The sequence below is a fragment of the Cygnus atratus genome, chromosome 1, assembly GCF_013377495.2.
Source record: "Cygnus atratus isolate AKBS03 ecotype Queensland, Australia chromosome 1, CAtr_DNAZoo_HiC_assembly, whole genome shotgun sequence".
NCBI lineage: Eukaryota > Metazoa > Chordata > Aves > Anseriformes > Anatidae > Cygnus > Cygnus atratus.
The window spans coordinates 9,566,177-9,587,484 of NC_066362.1; the positions used below are offsets into that span (position 1 = coordinate 9,566,177).

General features: G+C 35.2%; 1 protein-coding gene across 2 annotated transcripts in view; it reads left to right on the top strand.

Moving 5' to 3' along the window:
* SEMA3E (semaphorin 3E) overlaps positions 1-21,308 on the top strand; it is a 144,596-nt gene that overhangs the window by 73,012 nt on the left and 50,276 nt on the right. For both annotated transcript variants that reach the window (XM_035549404.2, XM_035549405.2), the window contains exons 2-4: positions 2,166-2,326; positions 9,902-9,961; positions 15,801-15,920. In XM_035549404.2, coding sequence (XP_035405297.1) covers positions 2,166-2,326; positions 9,902-9,961; positions 15,801-15,920 — 341 coding nt within the window. The remainder of the gene's footprint in view (positions 1-2,165; positions 2,327-9,901; positions 9,962-15,800; positions 15,921-21,308) is intronic.

Here is a 21,308-nt window from a genome sequence, read left to right on the forward strand (position 1 = left end):
TATTGTGTATAACTTTTGAATGGTGAGTAACAAATTGCAAAACAAAAAGAGGGAGAGAATGAGAAATTCAAAGACCAGAATCTGAGTAAACCCTACTGGGATTCAATTTTGTTTTTATTCACACAAGAATGGAAATAAGAATTGTTGTCCAGAGAAGGGCAACAAAGCTGGTGAGGGGTCTGGAAAACAAGTCTTACGTAGAGCGGCTGAGGGAGATGGGATTGTTCAGCCTGGAGAAGAGGAGGCTCAGGGTGACCTTATCGCACTCTACAGGTACCTTAAAGAAGGCTGTAGCGAGGTGGGGGTTGGTCTATTCTCCCACATGCCTGGTGACAGGACGAGGGGGAATGGGCTAAAGTTGCACCAGGGAAGGTTTAGGTTGGATATTAGGAAGAACTTCTTTACGGAAAGGGTTGTTAGGCATTGGAATAGGCTGCCCAGGGAAGTGGATGAGTCACCATCCCTGGAGGTCTTTAAAAGATATTTAGATGTAGAGCTTAGTGATATGGTTTAGTGATATGGTTTAGTGGAGGACTTGTTAGTGTTAGGTCAGAGGTTGGACTAGATGATCTTGGAGGTCTCTTCCAACCTAGATGATTCTGTGATTCTGTGAAAATTAGTCATGATAAATCTTTTTGATGTAAGAGAAATTTGAATTCAAACACAGAACTCAGATCTCATTTGTTTGGAACACTCTTTCCTCGGAGAACTCAGGACACATTTTTAATAGTGAAGTGAATTTTGGTAGTTTTGTATTTGGGTCCATTATGAAGCTGCCATTCTTAGCTTAAAGATGCAAATCAATTTCTGAAAACCACAGAATATATGATTGGCATATATGGTATCCCATATATGGATGCCAGAGTGTTACACCAATGCAAGAACTTTCTTTGACACATGAACTTTCTCTTTCTTTCTCTTCAAGGACTTTCCCTCACACAGGGGGCCAGTCCTCTCACAGAAGACCAGATGAGGGTCCATTTTTAATTTTTTTTTCCCCCTACCTCTGGGACAATCCCACCTGTTCCATCATCAGCTGCTGGGACACATCTAAACAACTGGGAAAGTTATGTTTAAGGACAGCTGTGAGGATAAAACTAAAAGGAACTTAGTGACTTTTACCAAGAGTGACTTTTGTTTCTTCAAAATGAAACAATTCACCATGATATAGATATAGGAATATAGTTTTTTCCCTCAGTCCCAGCTCTGCTGTTTCTAAAACAGTCCTAGGGCACGGTCTGTAATGAATTCTTTTGAGACTCCCCAACAACAAAATGATTCTTAGCCTCTCCAACGTGCTGCGAGCCAAACTGTGCTCTGCACCATCTGCTTGAGAGTGCAGAAATACCCCCAATGCTTGCCTCTTTCTTCCTTCCTGAGGCCTGATTCCAAGTTTCTGCAACATTACACAGGACGAATTTTACTTTCTCTGTAGAAGTGACTTTAGTCTGGATCATACACAGCTAAGCCCCAGATCCCCTTAACTGGTCAACATATTTCTTGACAAAATCAGTAATCACTTGGAAAATTATGAATATGTATCTTACAGAGTTTATACTGTTATTGAATTTAGTGCCAACACTTTCCATGAAGTAAGTGGACACAGTGCTGGGTTTAAAACAAGCAACAGCATCTTCTCCATCCTCTACCCCATTCCCCACCCTCACCCTTACCCCCTCCCCACCCCGCCAAAAAAAAAAAAAAAAAAAAGCAACACCACAGAAACAGAATATTGTGCATACAATAAAAACCTGCAGTTTTACATGTCTGAGGGAAGGGCAAGGAGACAATTTCCAGTAATTTTTCAATTTCCACCAGTTCATTCCTATTTCCACATTTCAGTTAATGTCCTCAGCAGTGTTTTCTTTTTTTTTTTTTCCTTTTTATAAAATATTTGGGAGAAAACTTGTTCCCCCAATCCCCACCTCATGATATATCGTGCACAAAGATTATGATATAAAGATTCACATACAAGTCTTCTGGAAAGCTGGCTCATTTTGAAAATTGTTCCCAGGTGTTTTGTGTCTCTTCCTTACTCAAAAGATTACATGATTAGCATTTTAATGTCCCACAGCTTCTGGTCTAGTTCCCTAGGAGGATATGAAAATGAAGCCATGAAGCTAAGCTGTGTGGTATTTATCATGTGTACTCTGATTGTATTTCAGAGCTCTGGGATTTAAACAGGACGTCAGTCTTTCATAGCCCATTTGGATATCTTGGCCTTCATATAATGCTGCTGGATGAGTATCAAGAGCGACTGTTTGCGGGAGGAAGAGACCTCTTGTATTCCCTCAGTTTGGACCGAGTCAGTGACAACTATCGAGAGGTGGAGTAAACAGATATATCTATTTATCACTTGGTTTGATAATGTATAGCACAAAACATCAGAGTTTGCATGAGTGGAAATGAGATAATGGAGTTCTTGTAGATATTAACATTTTGTGTATGATCTTTAATGCCATGTTTACCTGTAAAAAAAAAACACTAACTATCATTTCTTTTCCAATGAAAATGACTCTTAATGACCCCTCTAGGTGAAGAGATCTGGGGTTCACATAGTTATTTTTCAGTCTCACTTTTTTCAGCATGTTCACTAAAATTTAGAGCATTGCACAGCACATTGCATATACCTAATTTCTGTATCTCTGCTATATAATTAAGGCTTAATCGCTCCCTGTTATTAGTATGGAATTTTTCTACAGCACCAGGAAAACAAACAAACAAACAAAAAAAATATATAAGTTATAAGAGAACACATAAACTATGCAAAAGCAACATAAATCCTGCAATTAATTTCTACCCCTCCTTAGAAAATGTATCATTTGCTCAAAATCAGTGCTTGTAAGTACTGACTGAAAGTATCATTTGAAGTCTACTTTGTGGTTTGTGGGAGGAGAAAGGGGAATTAAGTCACAATGTTTCAGATTCTTTTGTTTCTGTCCTTCTTGTAAGTGAACAGCATATTCTCATACCAACATCCTGGTCCACCTCCTTATCTCTAAGGGTAATTAGCATGTTCTGTTATTGTGAATAGATATGTTTTATCCTTTTTATAAACAGTTTGGGAAAGGCAATCTTAGATATAGGGAAACAGAGATACTCAGGGAGGCCATTTGGGTATTTATCTACATTAAAAAATATATATATCTATGTAATAATTTTTTAACTCCTCAGAGGTCACTATTACATACTGAGCTTTGCTCCTCCACAGTCAGATATGAGTTAACTCCTTTTCCATTTGACAAAACTTATTAATATTCTGTGACAAAATATTAGAGCTCAGGGATATAAAGACATTTATGAAGCAGTTGTTTCTATAAAATAAGCTTTTCTTCCCCTCTCTTATTCCCTATTCAGCAGTAAATCTGTATGAAGAAAGATGACAGGATAGAACATTTTATGCTTCTGTCCAATCACCATTGTTCCATCTAGACATACTCTGGAAGTTTGTTATTCTCTTTTTTGTTGTTTTAAAATGGAAGATCAGCCATTTACTCTGTACGCTGTCTTGAGACCTATGTTCAGAGTATGACAAATTAATGGAAGCTCTTCTTGCCTACATGCCTGCTTTTATGATGTGCAAAAGATGAGACACTGGAATAAATGGAGCTTGACCTAACATGTTTTGAAACATGACCTCACTGGGACTTATCTCCCTCAAATACAAATGTCACAATCCTTTTCTCTTTTCTCAGTGTTCACTCAGTGCAGATCTCATTCAGTGATGGCTAAGGAAAACTTGATTGTCCCACAGCACTATCAGCAAAAGTGTGGAATGAGACATTTCTGTTATATGAGTGCTTGATTACTGAGATATGCTGGGGAAAGTTCTTGGAAACAAGAGACCAGTTAATTCATTACTATCAAAGTTATGCATTAAGCTGCCTTTAAGTGTGTGTTGATTAGCCTTTGACCTTTTCTTTCAGACTAAATACTTTAGTTTAATTAATTTAAGATACCAGTTATAATCTAGTGAAAGTATAAGAAGAAGGAGACAAGTTTCTGGGTTTTATTTTCTCTCTGGTAACCAGGATGAATCACTAGCTGCAGAAAAGCAGAAGAGATCTTTCAGAAATTTGGTAGCTTTGGAGTAGATCTCATTGATCTTTTTTTTTTTTTTCTTTTTTTGTTCTAGCAAATAGCTTGTGTGTTTTAATCCATTGCCATCCCATCTTCCACAATTTGGAAGATGAGTATGCTCTCTAAAAACAAAAATAAAACCCACTCCCAGCCAGATATGTATCCCTTCTGCCATAAAATGACCCTGTAATTCCTCAGGTAGTCAGTTCTAGCAAGAATGTCAGGAGTCCCCCAAAGAAAAACAACAAAATGCTGAGTGGACATAAAATGCTTATGATTTGAGACCTATTGGCTGTCAAAGTAATCCAGCATTTCTAATGAATTCAACATGTGATGTATATGAGGTATGTGTCCCATAAATCTGCATTTGATAAACCACACTGTTCCTTAAAGTTCAATTCTTTATATCTGTCAAACACGGAGCAGCACTCTCAAAGACAGATCATAGGCACACATTATTCTGAGCACCTATAATATACAGTAAAGAAAAAAATACATAAAAAATGGAAAATATCTCTCAGGAAAGGAAACTGTTCCTGTCATTCTTGTATCAGCTGGAGATTTGGGGAGAGCTCACAAACATGGTGTAGACCTTCTTTGTCATATTGGACAAACACAGAATATCACTTCTTCACTGGTCATATTCTATTTCCTTAGTCTACTTTGTATTTTTATTCTTTGTATCTTCCCTTGCATATGGTACACAGAGATTTTCTTTCTTAGTGTTTAGTACATCCTACCATAAGTTTTTGAAACAAAGCTAATCATTTGTTTTGGTTTCTAACATTAATGCCCTAACAATATCAGTGGCAAGAATGATGGAGGCCAAAATGAAATGTGGATATAAGTATTTACAGAGAATTAAAGCAATAAAACTTCTTGAAACCATGTGTAAAGCCAAATCTTCAGAGGTACCCTTCATATGACCTTTGCTTTCCCTAGAGATTTCATTTCCTTTCATACCACCTTTGGAATCAAACTTTGCACATATTTGGGATATGATCCAAAGTCTTTAAGGCTTGTAATGAGCTAACACACTGATAGAGAATTTTATTTGATATCTGTTGCCAAGTTTATTTTTTAAAAAAACATTACAGTTAATTTTAATTGTTGCCAGAGCACATCTTTGTTGACAGAAAATTTGAACCAATGCTGGTAGTTCAGTGATCTGGCAGCTCATAGAGGAGGACAACCGCTGGTTTGAGAGCAACCAAGGAGGACAACCTCTTTTCCTCTCCTGTAGAAGTGAAATTAAATTGTACTTCCTATTTGTCCAAAAACTCTTTTCAGATATTCATTCTGTGCAGTTTCTGCTTCAAAGTACTCAGGAAGGGCTTGCTATGAAGAAAAGCCTTCATAAGTACAGGCTTGTGCAGGCAGGTTTCAATGTCCTGTTTCTGGTCCATTGTGAGATAACTCCAGGTTAGGATTTATGTTGGTGTTGTAATACATAATAAAGCCCTGACAACATATCCTGTGTTTCTTACCTCTGGTGAAGCTAGCTGTGTTTCTGCTCTAGAGCTGGCTGAACACAAGCCCGCTTGCTTGCATTTTCTTTGAATATCATATAGAAACATATGGAAATTGAAGTAAGAAGCACATAAGTTTGATTATCCACTGGAATTACTTTGCAAGAGGTAAGGTGGGTATGTATTTGTTGATACATACACATAGTATCTCCCAGATATAACAGGCTATTTTTGCAGAATTTGCATTTCAGTTAAACAAAAGTTATGTGTTAGTTAAGCAGTATGTATTGACTCAGAACAAGAACTGGAGTTGCTTAATTGCTCTGTCATATACCACAGTTCAGACTAGCTCACACAGTAGTACGTTTTGGCCTGAAGTATTATGAAGCTAATATAGTTTCCTGAAATTATTTTTCATTAAACTTGACATCCTGTTTTTTCTGAGACTAGTGACTGAGTATTGAAGCTGCTTGGAGATTCTAATTAGGATTCCAGATGCAATTAAAGTTTTTTTCCCTATCTGAACTTGCTCAGTAACTATCATTTCTATTGCACTATAATCCCTATAATTCTTTTTTTTTTTTTTTTTTCTACAAAGAGCATATTTAAGTATAGCTTTTTCCTATCTTTTTAACAAAGAATTCTTTTCAATAAAGAATTATATCAGTCAGGTATCAAGGATAATAATATTGTGGTGCAAGATGAGAAAACATCACTAAACATGAAATTTAAAAACTTACTTCACAGTAATCTGCAGTAGTGACAACTCTTAAATAATTATGTCCAAAAAAAAGGTCAAGCTTGTAGCACCGTGAAATGTATGTTACTGTGATGTTATTCCAGTCTAGATGCACAGAAAAATTTCTCAACAGTATGTATTGACAGCTTGCCAAAAGATTTTAATCCTGTCAAAGAACCAATTCAAAGTTGAAGCTGGTAGTTTTCATAACCCTAAAGCATAAACATAAGGAAAAATTACATGTGGCAGGTTAAAGGCTACCACTACAGTTGATTAATATCTGGATATCCATGCAGTCCAGAAAAATCTTATTTAACCTGGTTAAGGGAAAATGTACTAGTTGCACAAATATACTTAAGTACAGTAAGTACACCTTGATAAAGTATTATTACCTTAGGCCATTTACTACCCATTTCTTTTCAAATGATCATAGAGAGACCAAACAGCTTTTATCAGTTGTGTAAACCAAGCTAAAAAATTCTTGTGACAATTTCATGATTAAAAGGAATGATAATAATAATAATACCAACAACAAAAACAACTTTTTTGGTGTTTTTCCACACTATCTTTCTTTTTTTTTTTTTTTACTATGCACATTTTTGAGCACTACGATCAGACTTAGTATGCACATAAAATTGAATTTTGAAGAATGCTATGAATCTGATGTGTAGAGTCTCTCTAGGTCTAAGTATAAAAGAATCTTGAAGAGATCAAAATCTTAATGCTTGTTTAGATTAAGACTCATAAGCTTTGTAAGAAATGACTTCAGGCAACTAACATGAGTTTGCCTTAGATGTAGGTAACTGCCTATGAAAATACAAGATAGATTCCCACAACTCTGCATAACTGATGGAAAAGGTACATAGGTGACTGCCTTTCTCCTTCTGACAGACACTTTTGCTATGACAAGCTATGATAAGTATCCTAATAGGTAATACACATATGTCTGAGACAACAACAAAAACAGGGTTTCACTTGGCGGATTTGTACAGGAGTCAGTTTTAAAAAGCAGATCCACAGCAGCAGTGGTAGATACAGTACAGCTACTGTTGCTCATTAACCTTTTGATAAGAACAATCCACCCAGGAGGGAAATCCCTCCATCTCTGCAAGACGGTTGTGCACACATCCACCACTTCTCATCACAGTATGCTAAGGACCAAATCCTTCCTGCTTATTCTGCATCTGCTTTTAAGCCTTCCAGATAAAGGGGTAACATTGAACTCTTTTTTTTTTTTTTTTAATCTCTCTCTTAATCCTGTTTATGTATTTTAATCACTATCTCTTAAGTGGAGAATGTGTACATGAAATATTTTGAATAGCACTTGGACTAAGTACAAAAACAATCACCTACACACATTATATTTGATAATAGGTTACAGAGTCAACTGTTCATTCATGATGTGGTTTCTCAGTTTCTGCATTCCTAACACCCCCACGCATCATTTATGGGCTAAAAAAAAAAACACACAACATTTTAGCCTACCAGTAAGAGCATGTCCCTGTGGTTGAAGCTGCGGCTTTAAAATTTTAGACTCAGGAGATCCTAGAGCTCACATCTTCTAACTTCTAGGCCTTTGGGTTAAGAACAGGCTGTTCCTTACTCCATCCTCTGCCAATGAGCAAAGGAAATAGTAAATGACCTTGACTTCTGAGTTTTATGCTGAATAAACCAGGAATGATGACTGGATTAGTGCCTTCACAGGACTTCAACAGGGTTCATGTACCTCAACAGAGTACCTAACAGCAATACAGATTCTAAGCATGAGTTACTTCTGATCGTATATAGGTGACTATGAGACTATCTGACCCAAAGCAAAAGTTCTGATTAATTTTAGATTCCTTGCAAGATTTAAATGGTGTCTGAACGTAAGTGGTTTTATTCAGGCCATGAGACCTAAGCACATGCAAGCTGTTGAAGTTCACAAGAATAACATTTGATCTTTTGTTATAAAATGGTCTCATCCGTGTCCTTATTTATAAATAAAGACCACTAGATCTGGTGATAAGGGGATTGAGAACAGCCCTGTGGAGGACTTGAGGTGTTGGCTAACAAAAAACTGAATATGAGCTGGCACTGTGTGCTTGCTGTCCAGAAAGCTGACTGTATCCTGGGCTGCATCAAAAGCAGTGTGACCAGCAGGTTGAAGGACGTGATTCTCCCTTTCTGCTCTGGTCCTGTAAGACCCCACCTGGAGCCCTGCATTCAGCTCTGGAACCCCAACACAAGAAGGACATGAACGTATTGGAACGAGATCACAGGAGGGCAATGAGGATGACCGGAGGGCTGGAGTACCTCTCCTATGAAGAAAGGATGAAAAAGTTGGGGTTGTTCAACCTGGAGAAGAGAAGGCTCCAGGGAGTCTTTATAGTAGCCTTCCAGTACCTAAGGTGGGCTACAGAAAAGCTGGAGAGGGACTCTTTGTCAGGCAATGTAGCGATAGGACAAGAGGAATTGTTTTAAACTGAAAGAAAATAAATTTAGAGTAGATATAAGGAAGACATTCTTCACTATTGAACATGTTGGCCAAGAACAGTTAAAATTGTTGCCTCATCCCTGGAAGTGTTCAAGGCCAGGCTGGATGGGGCTTTGTGTAACCTGGTCTGGTGGGAGGTGTCCCTGCCCACGGCAGGGGGTTTGGAACTGGATGGTATTGAAGGTCCCTTCCAACCCAACCCGTTCTATGATTCTATGACTTCAAGATTTTTTTGGTACGACTCCAGGATTTATAACTTATTCTAAATACTTGGATTTTTGGGGGGTTAAAATTATTTCAAGAAAATGAAGTAAATATAATTCAAAAAAAAAACAACTAACAGGAGATGGATTTAATTTTAAAATGTTTTTCAGATAGAATAATAATTTATTACTGGACTATTGACAAAAATATCTTAATGATGACATCCATTTTTTCATACTTATTTGTTTTCAGCCAAGCGTGTTATCACTGAAATGAATATGATTTTTTTTCACTTTTAAAAATACTAAGAAATAAAATAACCATTCCAGTCTACTCAGTCAATGTTTAACATTGTTTTCATCCAAATAAATCATGCATTTGGAATGAAAATTAATTTTTTTTTATAGTAGGGTAACAGAAAAAATGATCCTACTTGTATAATTTGGCTTCACTTCCAGTAATTGACTGTGAAGAGCTGATCCTACTCCCATGAGGTTAATTGCTGACCCTCATTAACTTCCCTGTAAGCCATTTTCTTTCCTAAGTGCCACTTAAAGCAGGAAATCAGTGGTTCAAAATTAATACTCTAAGGGAAGTTGTTGGAAGTCACTGACAATTTAGCAGGGACATTTCTACTCAATTTGTATAAAATGTCCAATACATTAACTTCTTTTAAATCTGTTTACTAGTATTAATTTTGCTGAGTTACCCTATGCAAAACTGTTATGTTACAACAAAAATATGTCACCATCTTGTACATTTTATAGATATTTTAGCTAAATTATTTGGCTTGAAATCTGTTCAAAATGTAACGGAAACTTGATTAAATGTATACCATGCAATAAAATAGTCTCACATGAAGAGCAGTGGAAAAGCTGTATTAATACGATCAGACTACCAATTGAATGATTTCCTATGTTTGTTTTTCTTCAGATTCACTGGCCTAGTACACCTCTTCAGGCAGAAGAGTGCATAATTAAAGGAAGAGATGCTGTAAGTATCATTTATTACAAATCAAATATACTTTAATTATACTCATTGCTGACCCAAAACAAGGATTCAAGCATCCCTAAATTTCAGATAGATCAAAGCATAGATATAATTCTAAGTGTTGCAGCTTAAAAATATGTAACCATTATGAATATACTAAATTATTAGTTTAATTGCTTTTCAAAGCAGCTCATAAACAGGCAATGAACACTTAATCATCTGAACTTTCTCCTAATTCTTTCTCTGGTGATAGCAAAGAAGGTACCTTAGTAATTCCTTTTCCCATTTCTATTTCCCTTTCTTTTTATACATGTAGAATATCTTATCTGTTCAAACCTTTTCACATTCCAATTCATTTCTAAAATTCAAATTCTCTAGAAACATTCACAAAGCAGCTAAATTATTAGTAATTATAAAATATATTCAAAATCCTTTTGCCCTGTAGGTTTTCTGGCATACTAATATAAATATTTTATTTTAACGAACCTAGAAGCTGTTCTGTTCTTGTGTTTCAGTGCTTTGACTTTAATCACTTCCCAGGAAAAGACATGAAAGCTCACTGACATACAGTGGCTGATATCATTGGCATGACAGGATGAAAGTTCTTCTGGATGGGAGCTCTCTATAATTTTCCAGTGCACCAAGCTCATTATCTGCACCTCATAAATACACAGCAAATACAACACCTAATAAATCTCACAGCTGTGAGAGCTCACACTGTACGAAAGGATTTGAAAATGATGATAGTTTTACAGCAACAGTGATAGGAACACATAACAAGGAAGGGCACATACAGTGTTTTCCCAGGAAACACAGCAATCAGGCAACCTTGATGATACCACTACATATTCACTGTGAAGCCTAGGAAGTAATAAAGATTCTGGTTGAGGTACAAGCATGAGAAACGTCCACATCAAGGGAATGGATGAATCAGAGTGGAAAAGATAATATAAAATAATAATAATTATTATTATTATTATTATACTTGATACTTTAGTCCTCACACTCACATGGCTTAGAACTGATTTTTTTTAGGTATATTAGAAGTTCGTTGCATTTTTCTGGAAGCTTTTGGACCTTTGAGGATTTCAGGTGTCATGTTGAATATGGTGTTTTTCTATATTATCTGAACTTCATGGTCATATTAAACGAATCAAAAATCTAAGGTGTTTCAGTTTTATTTAATACTACTTTTCAGCATAGGCTGCAATTACAGCTCTGTCATTTTTTCTTCACCATTACACAATGCAATGTATTTTTCTGATACTTTGAAAATATTCTTTGGGTTAAATAAATGCATGAATAGGTATGGTTGTTCCAATGTAATGTAAAGTTTTCACCCTCAGACTCTCTAAGGATTCCCTAAAATTTGAAACCTTTTAAAATCCATTCTGCTAGTGTGTCTTCAAATGTGCACTGTAATGAATATGATCATTCATTACATATGTTTCTCACATTCTCTCTGTGAATGTCAGGTGTCTCATTTTCTAAGAAGAAAATCAGAGAATTTTTAAATAAACACAAGAATACAGAATTGGTGTCTTAAAAATAACGGAAAAAATGTTAAAATTGTGAAAGCTGGAAATATTTTAATACCAACAAATAGTGAATGATACTCTGATCCTCATGCAAGACCTAATTATGTGTGGGACAATGTAAATGGGTAAGGCTAATCAATTCCAGGGAATCCTTAGTAATTTTCATTAACCTGCTCAGTATTCAGTGAGCTAAATTGCTCAACATGCAGAGAATCTAAATTAGAAACAAAACTACTCGCCTTCTCATCTTCATTTTTTGTAGCCATAAATGAATATTGGCCTAATGGTGTTACATCTTAAAATCAACCCTTTGCCTTTTCTAAGTTCTGAATTCTATTTTTCACACTATAAAGTCTCTGAGAAAAAAAAAATACTCATCAGTGGTCTTTCAAAGTTTTTTCTTGTTTATTTCCATCTTTATTTTCCTTCACAAAAGATCTGGTGCTCACTGCATCACTGATATTAAGGTCTGAAAATGTTGTAATAAGCATCTCAGTGTTGAGGAACTTCAAGTGTTCTCTGCTAGCTCGCTCTGTATGACACAACAAGCCACTTTTACAAGCTTTTACAATCTTTAAATCTTAGCGGTTCATCTTGTAGCAGTAAAACCAAATACTGTAGTCATAAACAAAATTTTAGAAAGCTTGCAAAAGACTAAATAGGACATTTGGAAAAGTCTTAACAATTGCATCGTCTTAAACTCAGGTCACACTTTTCTGATCCAGTTCAAGCCGAGGATAAAATCGTTCTGCTCTCATCCGGTGTGCCAGGAAACACACCTGTAGGCCTGCGGTGTGAGAGCTTTTGATCCTTTCAATTATTTTATCAGAACTGGAAATCAAACAGAAACAGAAATCAAATTCTGTTGTGATGACTAACTCCTTCACACTAAGAAGTTTCAGACGAATGAAATTCTACAAATCTATTAATATGTCTATGGAGCCTCCTAAAGATGAACACAATATTTAATAATTTAATATAGTAGGAAGACAACTTATTTTAATATCTCCTGCCTGATTCTTCCTTGTTACATGTACAAGATATTATTAATGGGGTCAACAGCAGTGTCTAGTTGTCTTTTTTTTTCATTTGTTTTGATAAAGGCTACCCATTTGGAATGACTTTTTCTATATTTGGTGTCTTCTCCGCAGAAATTTTCAGGCATTTCTGTGAAGACACACAGGAGAAAAATTGTATAATTTTTGCTCATGCAAAGAAAAATATAATCCTAAGATCTCTGTTCCTCTAAAGTGCTTTTGAGACAAAGATCAAGAGTTCCAGAGATATGTGGATAAAGAAAATAATAATAAAAAATGGAGAAAAAAGCAGATCACCACAGAGACAGAACAGAGGGAATAAGTCAGGAAGGTCATACTTGGAAGAGAGAGAGAATGAGGAAGAATGTCAGTGCAAAACATCTACTTAAAAAGCTACAAAACATCATAAAACTACTATGTTTTAACATTCCACTACTGCCAGTTAGTAAATATGTATGAAATACAAGCGAAGTGGGTATCTCTGTGTGCTGATTTTCACGTACTTGATGACATCCCACTAATCTCAATTCACTGTGTCTCTCAGTTTGTCTGGGAATTGAAGTAGAATTTTTTTTTTCAGTGGGTCTAAAAAGTATTGTCAGGTGACAGACCATGTGGATGCCACATGGAAGAAGACATTATTATTATTATTATTATTATTATTAGTTTCCTTTAAAAAAAAAAAAAAAAGAAAAAAGTAGGAAAGAAAAAAATAAAAAGGAAAGAAAATAAAAGAAAAAAATCTAAGAATTAAGAAATTCAAAGAGTGATATTAAACAAGGTTCATTTGTCCTTTGCATATACAGGTTGCCCAGAACAGTTAAAGTTGTTGCCCCGCCCCTGGAAGTGTTCAAGGCCAGGTTGGATGGGGCTTTTGGCAACCTACTCTACTGGGAGGTGTCCCTGCTCATGGCAGGAGGGTTGGAACTGGATGGTCTTTAGGGACCCTTCCAACCCAAACTACTCTATGATTCTATGATATTCATATTTAATTACACAGCATGTTATCTGCCTGTGTAGGCTATCTATTTCTTTTGCAGAATCACAGAATAGTTGACGATGGAAGGGGAATGGCCCCATCCCTGATGCCCATGTATAAGCAGAGACAATTTAAGCAGAACCTGGTGTCCAGTTGCCTTGTGTGGTTGAAGTCCCCTACAAGGACCAGGTCCTATGAATGCGAGGCTGTTCCTATCTGTCTGTTGAGGGCCTTGTGTTTATTCTACATTTTCAGGTGACCTGTAGCAATTATCCACTGTAATGTCACCTATCCCTCTCTTCCCTTTAATCCTAACCCATGAACTCTCAGTCAGCTCCTCATCCATCCACAGGCAGAGCTTAATGCTCTCACGCATAAAGGACAGCACCTTCTCATCATTTTCCCAACCTGTCCTTCCTAAAAAGCCTGCACCATTTCATTACAACACTCCATCAGGGAGCCATCCCACCACATCTCCATGACCCCAGCAAGATCACAATCCTGCAACTGCATCCACATCTCTGACTCATCATGTTTATTCCCCATACTGTGTGCATTAGTGTACTGGCACTTAAGAGAGGCACCTCAGCATGTCAGATTCCTAGAGAGGGTTTGAGAGACTTCTCCATGCTGGTGCCCTGTAGGTATTTCCCCGCTTACATGCAACTATTGGAGGTGACCCTGCTTACACCCAATGTTGTTGATTCCGTGCTCCTGTCATTCCTGTCACATCACCACATATCCTCTGTTCATCAACCCTGTCCATCATTCACAGGGCTGCTGATTACTCTCTCTCTCCTTCATCATTTTGTTTTAAGCCCTCATTTTAGAGTCAACCATCATTTTGAAAAAAAAAAAAAAAAAAAAAAAAAAAAACTTCTCAATTACCATGACATAACTTCTCAGTGATAGTTTAAGGAGAAGCATGTAACAAAGTAGAATTTTTCCATACGATACTTAATTTTTTGTTGGATAAATTAGAAGACTTGCACTGAATGCTGCAAAAGACTGACAAAAGACAGTTTTTTTAGTTTTGAACCCAACTTAGCTTTGCAAGAGCTGTATTCTGGCCATGGCTCCGCCACAGACTAATCCTCTGAAACAATAACTTCTTTCAAATGGTCATTAAGACCCAGGATTGTTCTTGTCTAAATATACTAGTCCAAAAACTGGACTGAAAGAGCAAAATTTCCAAAATGAAATTCCTCCACTCTCTTTTACACATTCATTTTATGATAGATTAACTTGTCTTTTGGAGATGTATGGCCTTCTTCACTGAGTATTGAAAGAGTCTAGAAGAAAAGCTTTATTAGAAGGCTAAACTTTATAATAGCTAAAGTTATCTGAGATTAATCCCATTATAATCGTCTTCCACTTCATATGACCTGGGTCTTAAAACCCAGGGTCTGAGAGGCAGAAATGTCACACAATGAGTGAAAATGAACAGAAATTTTACTCAAAATATAGAAAATACTGCATAATATTAAATACTCCAATAAATCAAGTCCCAGGAGTTCCAAAATTAATGGATACATTTTTCTCACTCTCTCTGTTCCTAGTTTAGCACAGGAAGAATAATGACCCCACATCTCAAAGCAATGCTTGAAAATTTTTTAATTGCAATATTTATGAAGCTGCAAATATACTAATGAGGCCCAAAGTATTGCCTCAGGGAAGATGAATAACTTCTTCTTCAAAGGAGGGCGTGAATGGTGGAACTAAAAGAAAGCATGATGTTTTACAAAATAAAAAATATTGATTAGCAATGAATTACACACACACACACACAAAACAGTTGTGCAGTAGCCTTAAGAAAAAAAAAATTAAAAAAGCGCTATTTTTCTTGAGTTTATTTAACTTGTGAGGGAAGCCATTTGCTGACTATTCATATCTCTTGCTCTGAAGTTAATGCCTAGTGCATCTAATAAAAGTTAGTAAAATGAATATCTAGATTTAGAGAATATACTTGAGATTAAAGAAGCACAAAATATGTTTTATAACTTATTAACTCCTGACTCATAAAGTGCTTAAAATAAGCTGTGATAAATAAAAGCTCTAAACATGCTTCTAAACATGTCATAAGTGTCCATCCATGGATTTGGTGAGACTGAGGTACTAGTATAAAGTGGGAGAACTAAGATTTTATACATGATGGAAAAGGAATTCTCTGTATGCAGACCATCACCTGAAGGCACATGACATGTTAAAAAAAAATAAAAATGTTTTTAATCTATCCTTTTTAACAGAAATGCTAAGATATTTCTATGTTTATTTTTTATGTAAACTAGGATGAATGTGCGAATTATGTCCGTGTCCTTCACCGATACAACAGAACACATCTCCTGGCTTGTGGAACAGGAGCTTTTGATCCACTCTGTACCTTTATTAGGGTTGGGCATCCATCAGAGGTAAGAAATCTCTTTTATAGTAATGACTCTTTAGATTTATATTGCAGCAAAACCTCTATGGCTAAAAATAAATATTTAAATTCAAGTGCTCAGAGTTCTCATAGAAAGCATACAAGAGGTTGTTTTTCTCAATGGAAATGTAATCATCGTCCAAAATTAAGTTTGAGACTAGGGGATCTCACTAATAAGGTATATTTTGGAGAATTAAGCAAAAGACTCATCTTTTCATCTTAGAATTTTACATCGTTTGAGCTGATGCAACACTTTTTGAAACAGCATTCTTCTTAAATATTTCATTTTTTAGCATAATCTGTTTTTTTTTCTGTTTTGTTTTATGAAATAATGCACTGTATAACAAATATATATATTTAGTTTGATGGCAGATGGAATATCTTAAGCATTTTTTACTGAATTCAGCTTTTAGTGTCGATTCTATTCAGCAATGCTGAATGTATTCAGCAATTCCTTAATATTAATTTTAACTGGGTGAAATAATACTACGCAGCAGATCATCAAGTGTAGCATAGAATCTATAAAATCTGGATCATTCCTTCCTCAATTATATTAGATCAGAGTTAAAGAATCACCAAATATACCAATTCCTCATTTTAAATTAATGCCTAAACGTCCTTAAGTACCTTCTCCTGATTGTATGAATAAACTTTGTTACTACATGGAGACCACAATTCTGACTGGTTGGACTTTGGACTTGCTTACATCCTGATTCCCTTTATCCTTGTTTCCTCCTGCTCCTACATACAGCCAATAAATAAATAAATAAATCATGAATATATTCTGAAACTCCCTCTAAAAAAAAAAAAAAAGTCTTAGATAGTGTGGAAAGGTATAAATTAAAGGTATAGATTACATTATCGGTTCTGGACCTGCCAGTCCATATGGAAACATCAAAACTGAAATTCAACATGAAAATTGGACACTTAGAGCAATCTCTTTGCATATACTTAGTAGTGCTGAAGAAATTATTTATTCTACTATAAGATAAAGCAACCAGTAAGGAATCCCACTGTTCATCCAAGCTGCCCTGAATTTGGAAATTTTCAGTAGGATGCTAGAGAGGCATGTGTGATGACTGCTTTTAGGAATCTGACCAGAGACTCCTGGTCATGCAGTTTGAAGATGTGCTGGATAATGGCCTGGCTTAGTTGTCTCACGTTTAGTGACGTCTCCCAGTAAAGTTGAATGTTTGTCATGGAGCTGATGTTAAAACACCACCCAAGAGAGTTCTTGCTTTCTCCAATGCCATGTGCAGGATTTTCAACTTGATTGCAGTTATATTAGTCCACTTTAGAGGCAGGTTTAATTTTGTGTATATTGTTTATAAAATAACATAGAATGAACAATAATAACCAAATTTACTGATGATCATAAGAAAAATTAAAACTTCTAAATAAATATTCAAAAGTGTTTTCCTATTCTTTTCCATATTTTACATTTTCCAAAATCTGTAAGATATGTTATAAATAATCAGTTGATGTGTATGTATATACAACAAGAAAAAAAATGTTTTATGCAGCTGAAATTGGATAAACTGGAAAAAACTCTTCTATATTCTAGAAAATTAAAGTTTGGTTTTGAATTATGTTGTATAAGTTTAAGGGTCACCTTCAATTGTGAAAGAAATATTGCAAATATACCTTGTATTTATTTATTTATTTTTGCCTAGTTCCAACCCCCCTGCCATGGGCAGGGACATATTTCACTAGACCAGGGTTGCTCAAAGCCCCATCCAACCTGTCCTTGAACACTTCCAGGGATGAGGAAGTGTATGTTAGTATTTGAGTTAAAATACGATTATGAAGATGATGATGATGATGATGATGATGATGATCTTAATGTGTATTTTAACTGTATGTTAACATAAATATGTGACTACAGGGGACATTCTTCCTTCCCACCCCAACACATCTGCAGTTATTCCATATCAGAATTATTCACTTTATCAGTCTATTAATAATGTTTTTTCCCTAATTCATTTTCTCACAGATTTCAGCTTATGCTCTCCTAAGCAATCTGGTTTTATTCCATCTTCTACATCACACTTCAATTGTTATTTCACATTTAGCTGGCAGTTTTGTGCCTACTATGTCGAAACAGCTATTCTTCAGACTTTTCTCATACATACAGTTTTACTTATTGGTGTATTGGTCAGAACAGCGGGAAAACAAAGAATAGGGGCTAGAGATGATTTAAAATAAGCACTTGGCTCAAATAAATATTAATAATAGATATAAATTTTTATAAAGTCTACCATATAAGTCAATAAAGGTATTTATTTTAGTAATATATATATATATTTTTTTTTTTAATAAGCCTTTCTGTGTAAAAGTGTACCCCTTTGACAGATTAAACTAGAACCACATCACCAGAAACAATCTCCAAGGATCCAGTCTATGCTGTAAACCTTCATCTGCTGTTAAAATCAGAAGCACTTCAATAGTTAAGAATGCAGTACAGGACTTACATTTAAAGCTATTTGACATTCAGAAATACACTGTCTTCTAAAACTGAGGAACTAAATAATGAGCAATTAAAAAAAAAAAGTGAATTTGCATTTCTTCTTTGGTCCTATTATGAACCTTGTGTCAGGCTTCCTTGTACAGTTTAAAGGAAGCAATGTCTATATATTTAGGAACACTATTTAAGAATGTATAAGCAACAGGCTAATAAAAATAGAAACCAAACAAACAAATAATGAGAAACAAGATTTGTATATAAGAATGTGTGGCCCATGATCCTCCCCTTATGTATCTCTGTCCTTCCTTTCCTTCTTTTTGTTTATTATTCTCCCTTTTAAAACTGAAGTTCTAAAACTTTACTCACACTGAAGTCATGGGAAAATTACAATTTTTCTGTTTATGTAGACCAACAGGAAACTCATTTGCTACACCAGTAGCTATAAGGACATAAGTAGCTACACTAGTTTCCATTATCTGAAAAGTTGACCATCAGGATTAAAAAAAAGACAGGTGCCATGTGCATGGTAGTTTAAAAATAACACATGGTATGTGCTTGAGTGGAGAAATTGTAATCTTGAAGGATAAGGTTATCATATAACTGCAGGAAGTAAAGAGACCAGATCTGTCCTCAGAAAATTGCAGTTCAGACTCTGTGGTTCTCTCTGGTGAGAGTATCCTGAGTCAGTAACTTCAATTATTGTCTTGCAGTTTCCTCCACCTCAGCTCTCTTGCCTCTGTCTGGCTGTCTGACTTTCATGGAAAAGAGAATAACAAATGGTTGGCAGCTGCTCACCAAACTCTTTAGGTTCAGCCATGGAAATAACCTAATCAGGGAATACAGTGATCCTTACACAGCACTACTGGCTCCCAGCCAGCCTCAGATGGAGACCATGACAGCATCATACTCTCCGCATTTTTCTGAATTTATTTTTATTACTAAGAACAGTTGTACAAAAACAGGTTTGTTCTTTCTTATACATTAATGCATCTATTTCTTCTTTACTACCCAGTTCAGAGCACAATTGCATCCCATCTGGCTTGATAACATGCTCCCCAGATACTAGTGATGTTTCCAGCGAACAGAAAACTGATTAAGAGAATTATAATCTTAGGGGGAGACATTACAAGAAAAAAGATGTCTCTACATAAATATTTGTAATGAAGTGGGATAAAATAGCACAATGCAACAAGAGAAAATTTGACCATACCAAAAGCAATCTTAAAAATATAAGAACATTCCATTCTATGCAGCAGCAAAAACATGTCTCTTAAAAACAAACAAACAAACAAAAAGCTAGTAAAACTGAGACTTTTTATTTAAGGGGTAAATGCTGGTTTATAATACATAGTTACTGCATAGAAAGAAAATTTCTTATATATATTCATATTTTTAAATATGTTGAACTTCATTATAAGAAAAATCTAATTTTGATTTGTCAAGTAGGTTGCTTCTGAACAGAATCTCTTTGAGATCTTTTATATTTGAATGTTTCTATACTTTTTAACAATGACACTTTGCAGACCTTTTGAGTTATCAAGTGTGGGAGGAAAAAAAAATCATTTTAGCAGACTTCTGTGTATCTACATACCTAGCTATCAGAGCATATAAAGCATTAAGTCTCCCATATGGAATTATGAACCAGAAGTATCAACACAGAAAAAATACTTGCTTTGTGGTCCCTACCTTAAATTAAGTGTCAGTATTGCTTCCTGAGCAATACTGACAAGGCAAGATGTAATCCTCTCAGTAAAAAACTGCAGGTTCTTGAATTGTAATGTGCATGTTAATAACAGTTAGATATTGTAGACGTTTAAGAACTTGATAGAATAGCAGGACTGTATTTTCTATAACCTCAGCCCTTGCAATTTACTGAAAAAGACAAGAGAAACAGTGTGGTGGAACAAAATAATTCTAGCTCTTGTGTCTCAGTAGTCCCATGTTGCAGGAAAATGTATTTTGTTGCTGGATAATAATGAATGCTTCCATTAAATCATCCTTTTCTGAATATCTTTTTGGTAAGAAAATGAAGTATAACAGTTCTTCCTTTGGACTGTGATAATATCCCAAAGATGGGTTCATGCTTGTATTCATATTCTACATCATTGCCTATCCTGATTCAATAATTAGCATGCTTTTGTGAGGTGCACTCCATCTAATGAAAAAGAATGTTCTTCCTCCAGTAAATAGTCTTTCCTTCCTATGCAACTACAAATGCATACTTTCTCATCCAAAACAGGTTTGAGTTGTGTCTTGCAGAACACTGGACTCCTGTCAGCAATCAGTGAAGCCAAAATATTTTTTTTCTCAAAAATAGGCAGAATTTGGTTGCCTAATTGGCAGAGCATTATTCATTGTAACTTACTGACATTCAGAACCTTTAAGTTTCTCAAAAAAAAAAAAAAGTAAAAAATGTCCTTTCCCCTAATCAGTTTTCCTAGAAAATATTAATCTAACTTACTATATGGTGATTGAAATCTTTCATAATAAAGTTATATTCAGATACCTTATATAATGATTAAATTATTCTTTCATGCTTTTCATGGCTTATAGAAATATCATACTAGAAGTAGTATCTATAGATCATGATTATAGAAATATCATGATATTTATTTTAAATAATTTGTTTTAATTATTTCAACTAAATATTTTTAAATAATTATACTTGAGCATGTTAATCATATAAAAAATAAGCAACATTTATCGGATTTGTTGAATTCCACCTCAAACTTTTGTTCTACAACTACAGTCTCATGAAATATATTTTACTAATTCAAATTATTTATAAATTCTATGATACATTATATAACCATTTGAAAAAATAAATGTATGACAGATTAATACAGTTATTTTATTTGATTATTGGTTTAATTGATACTGCTGTGGAATTCCAGGCTGTTCACTTTAGTAATG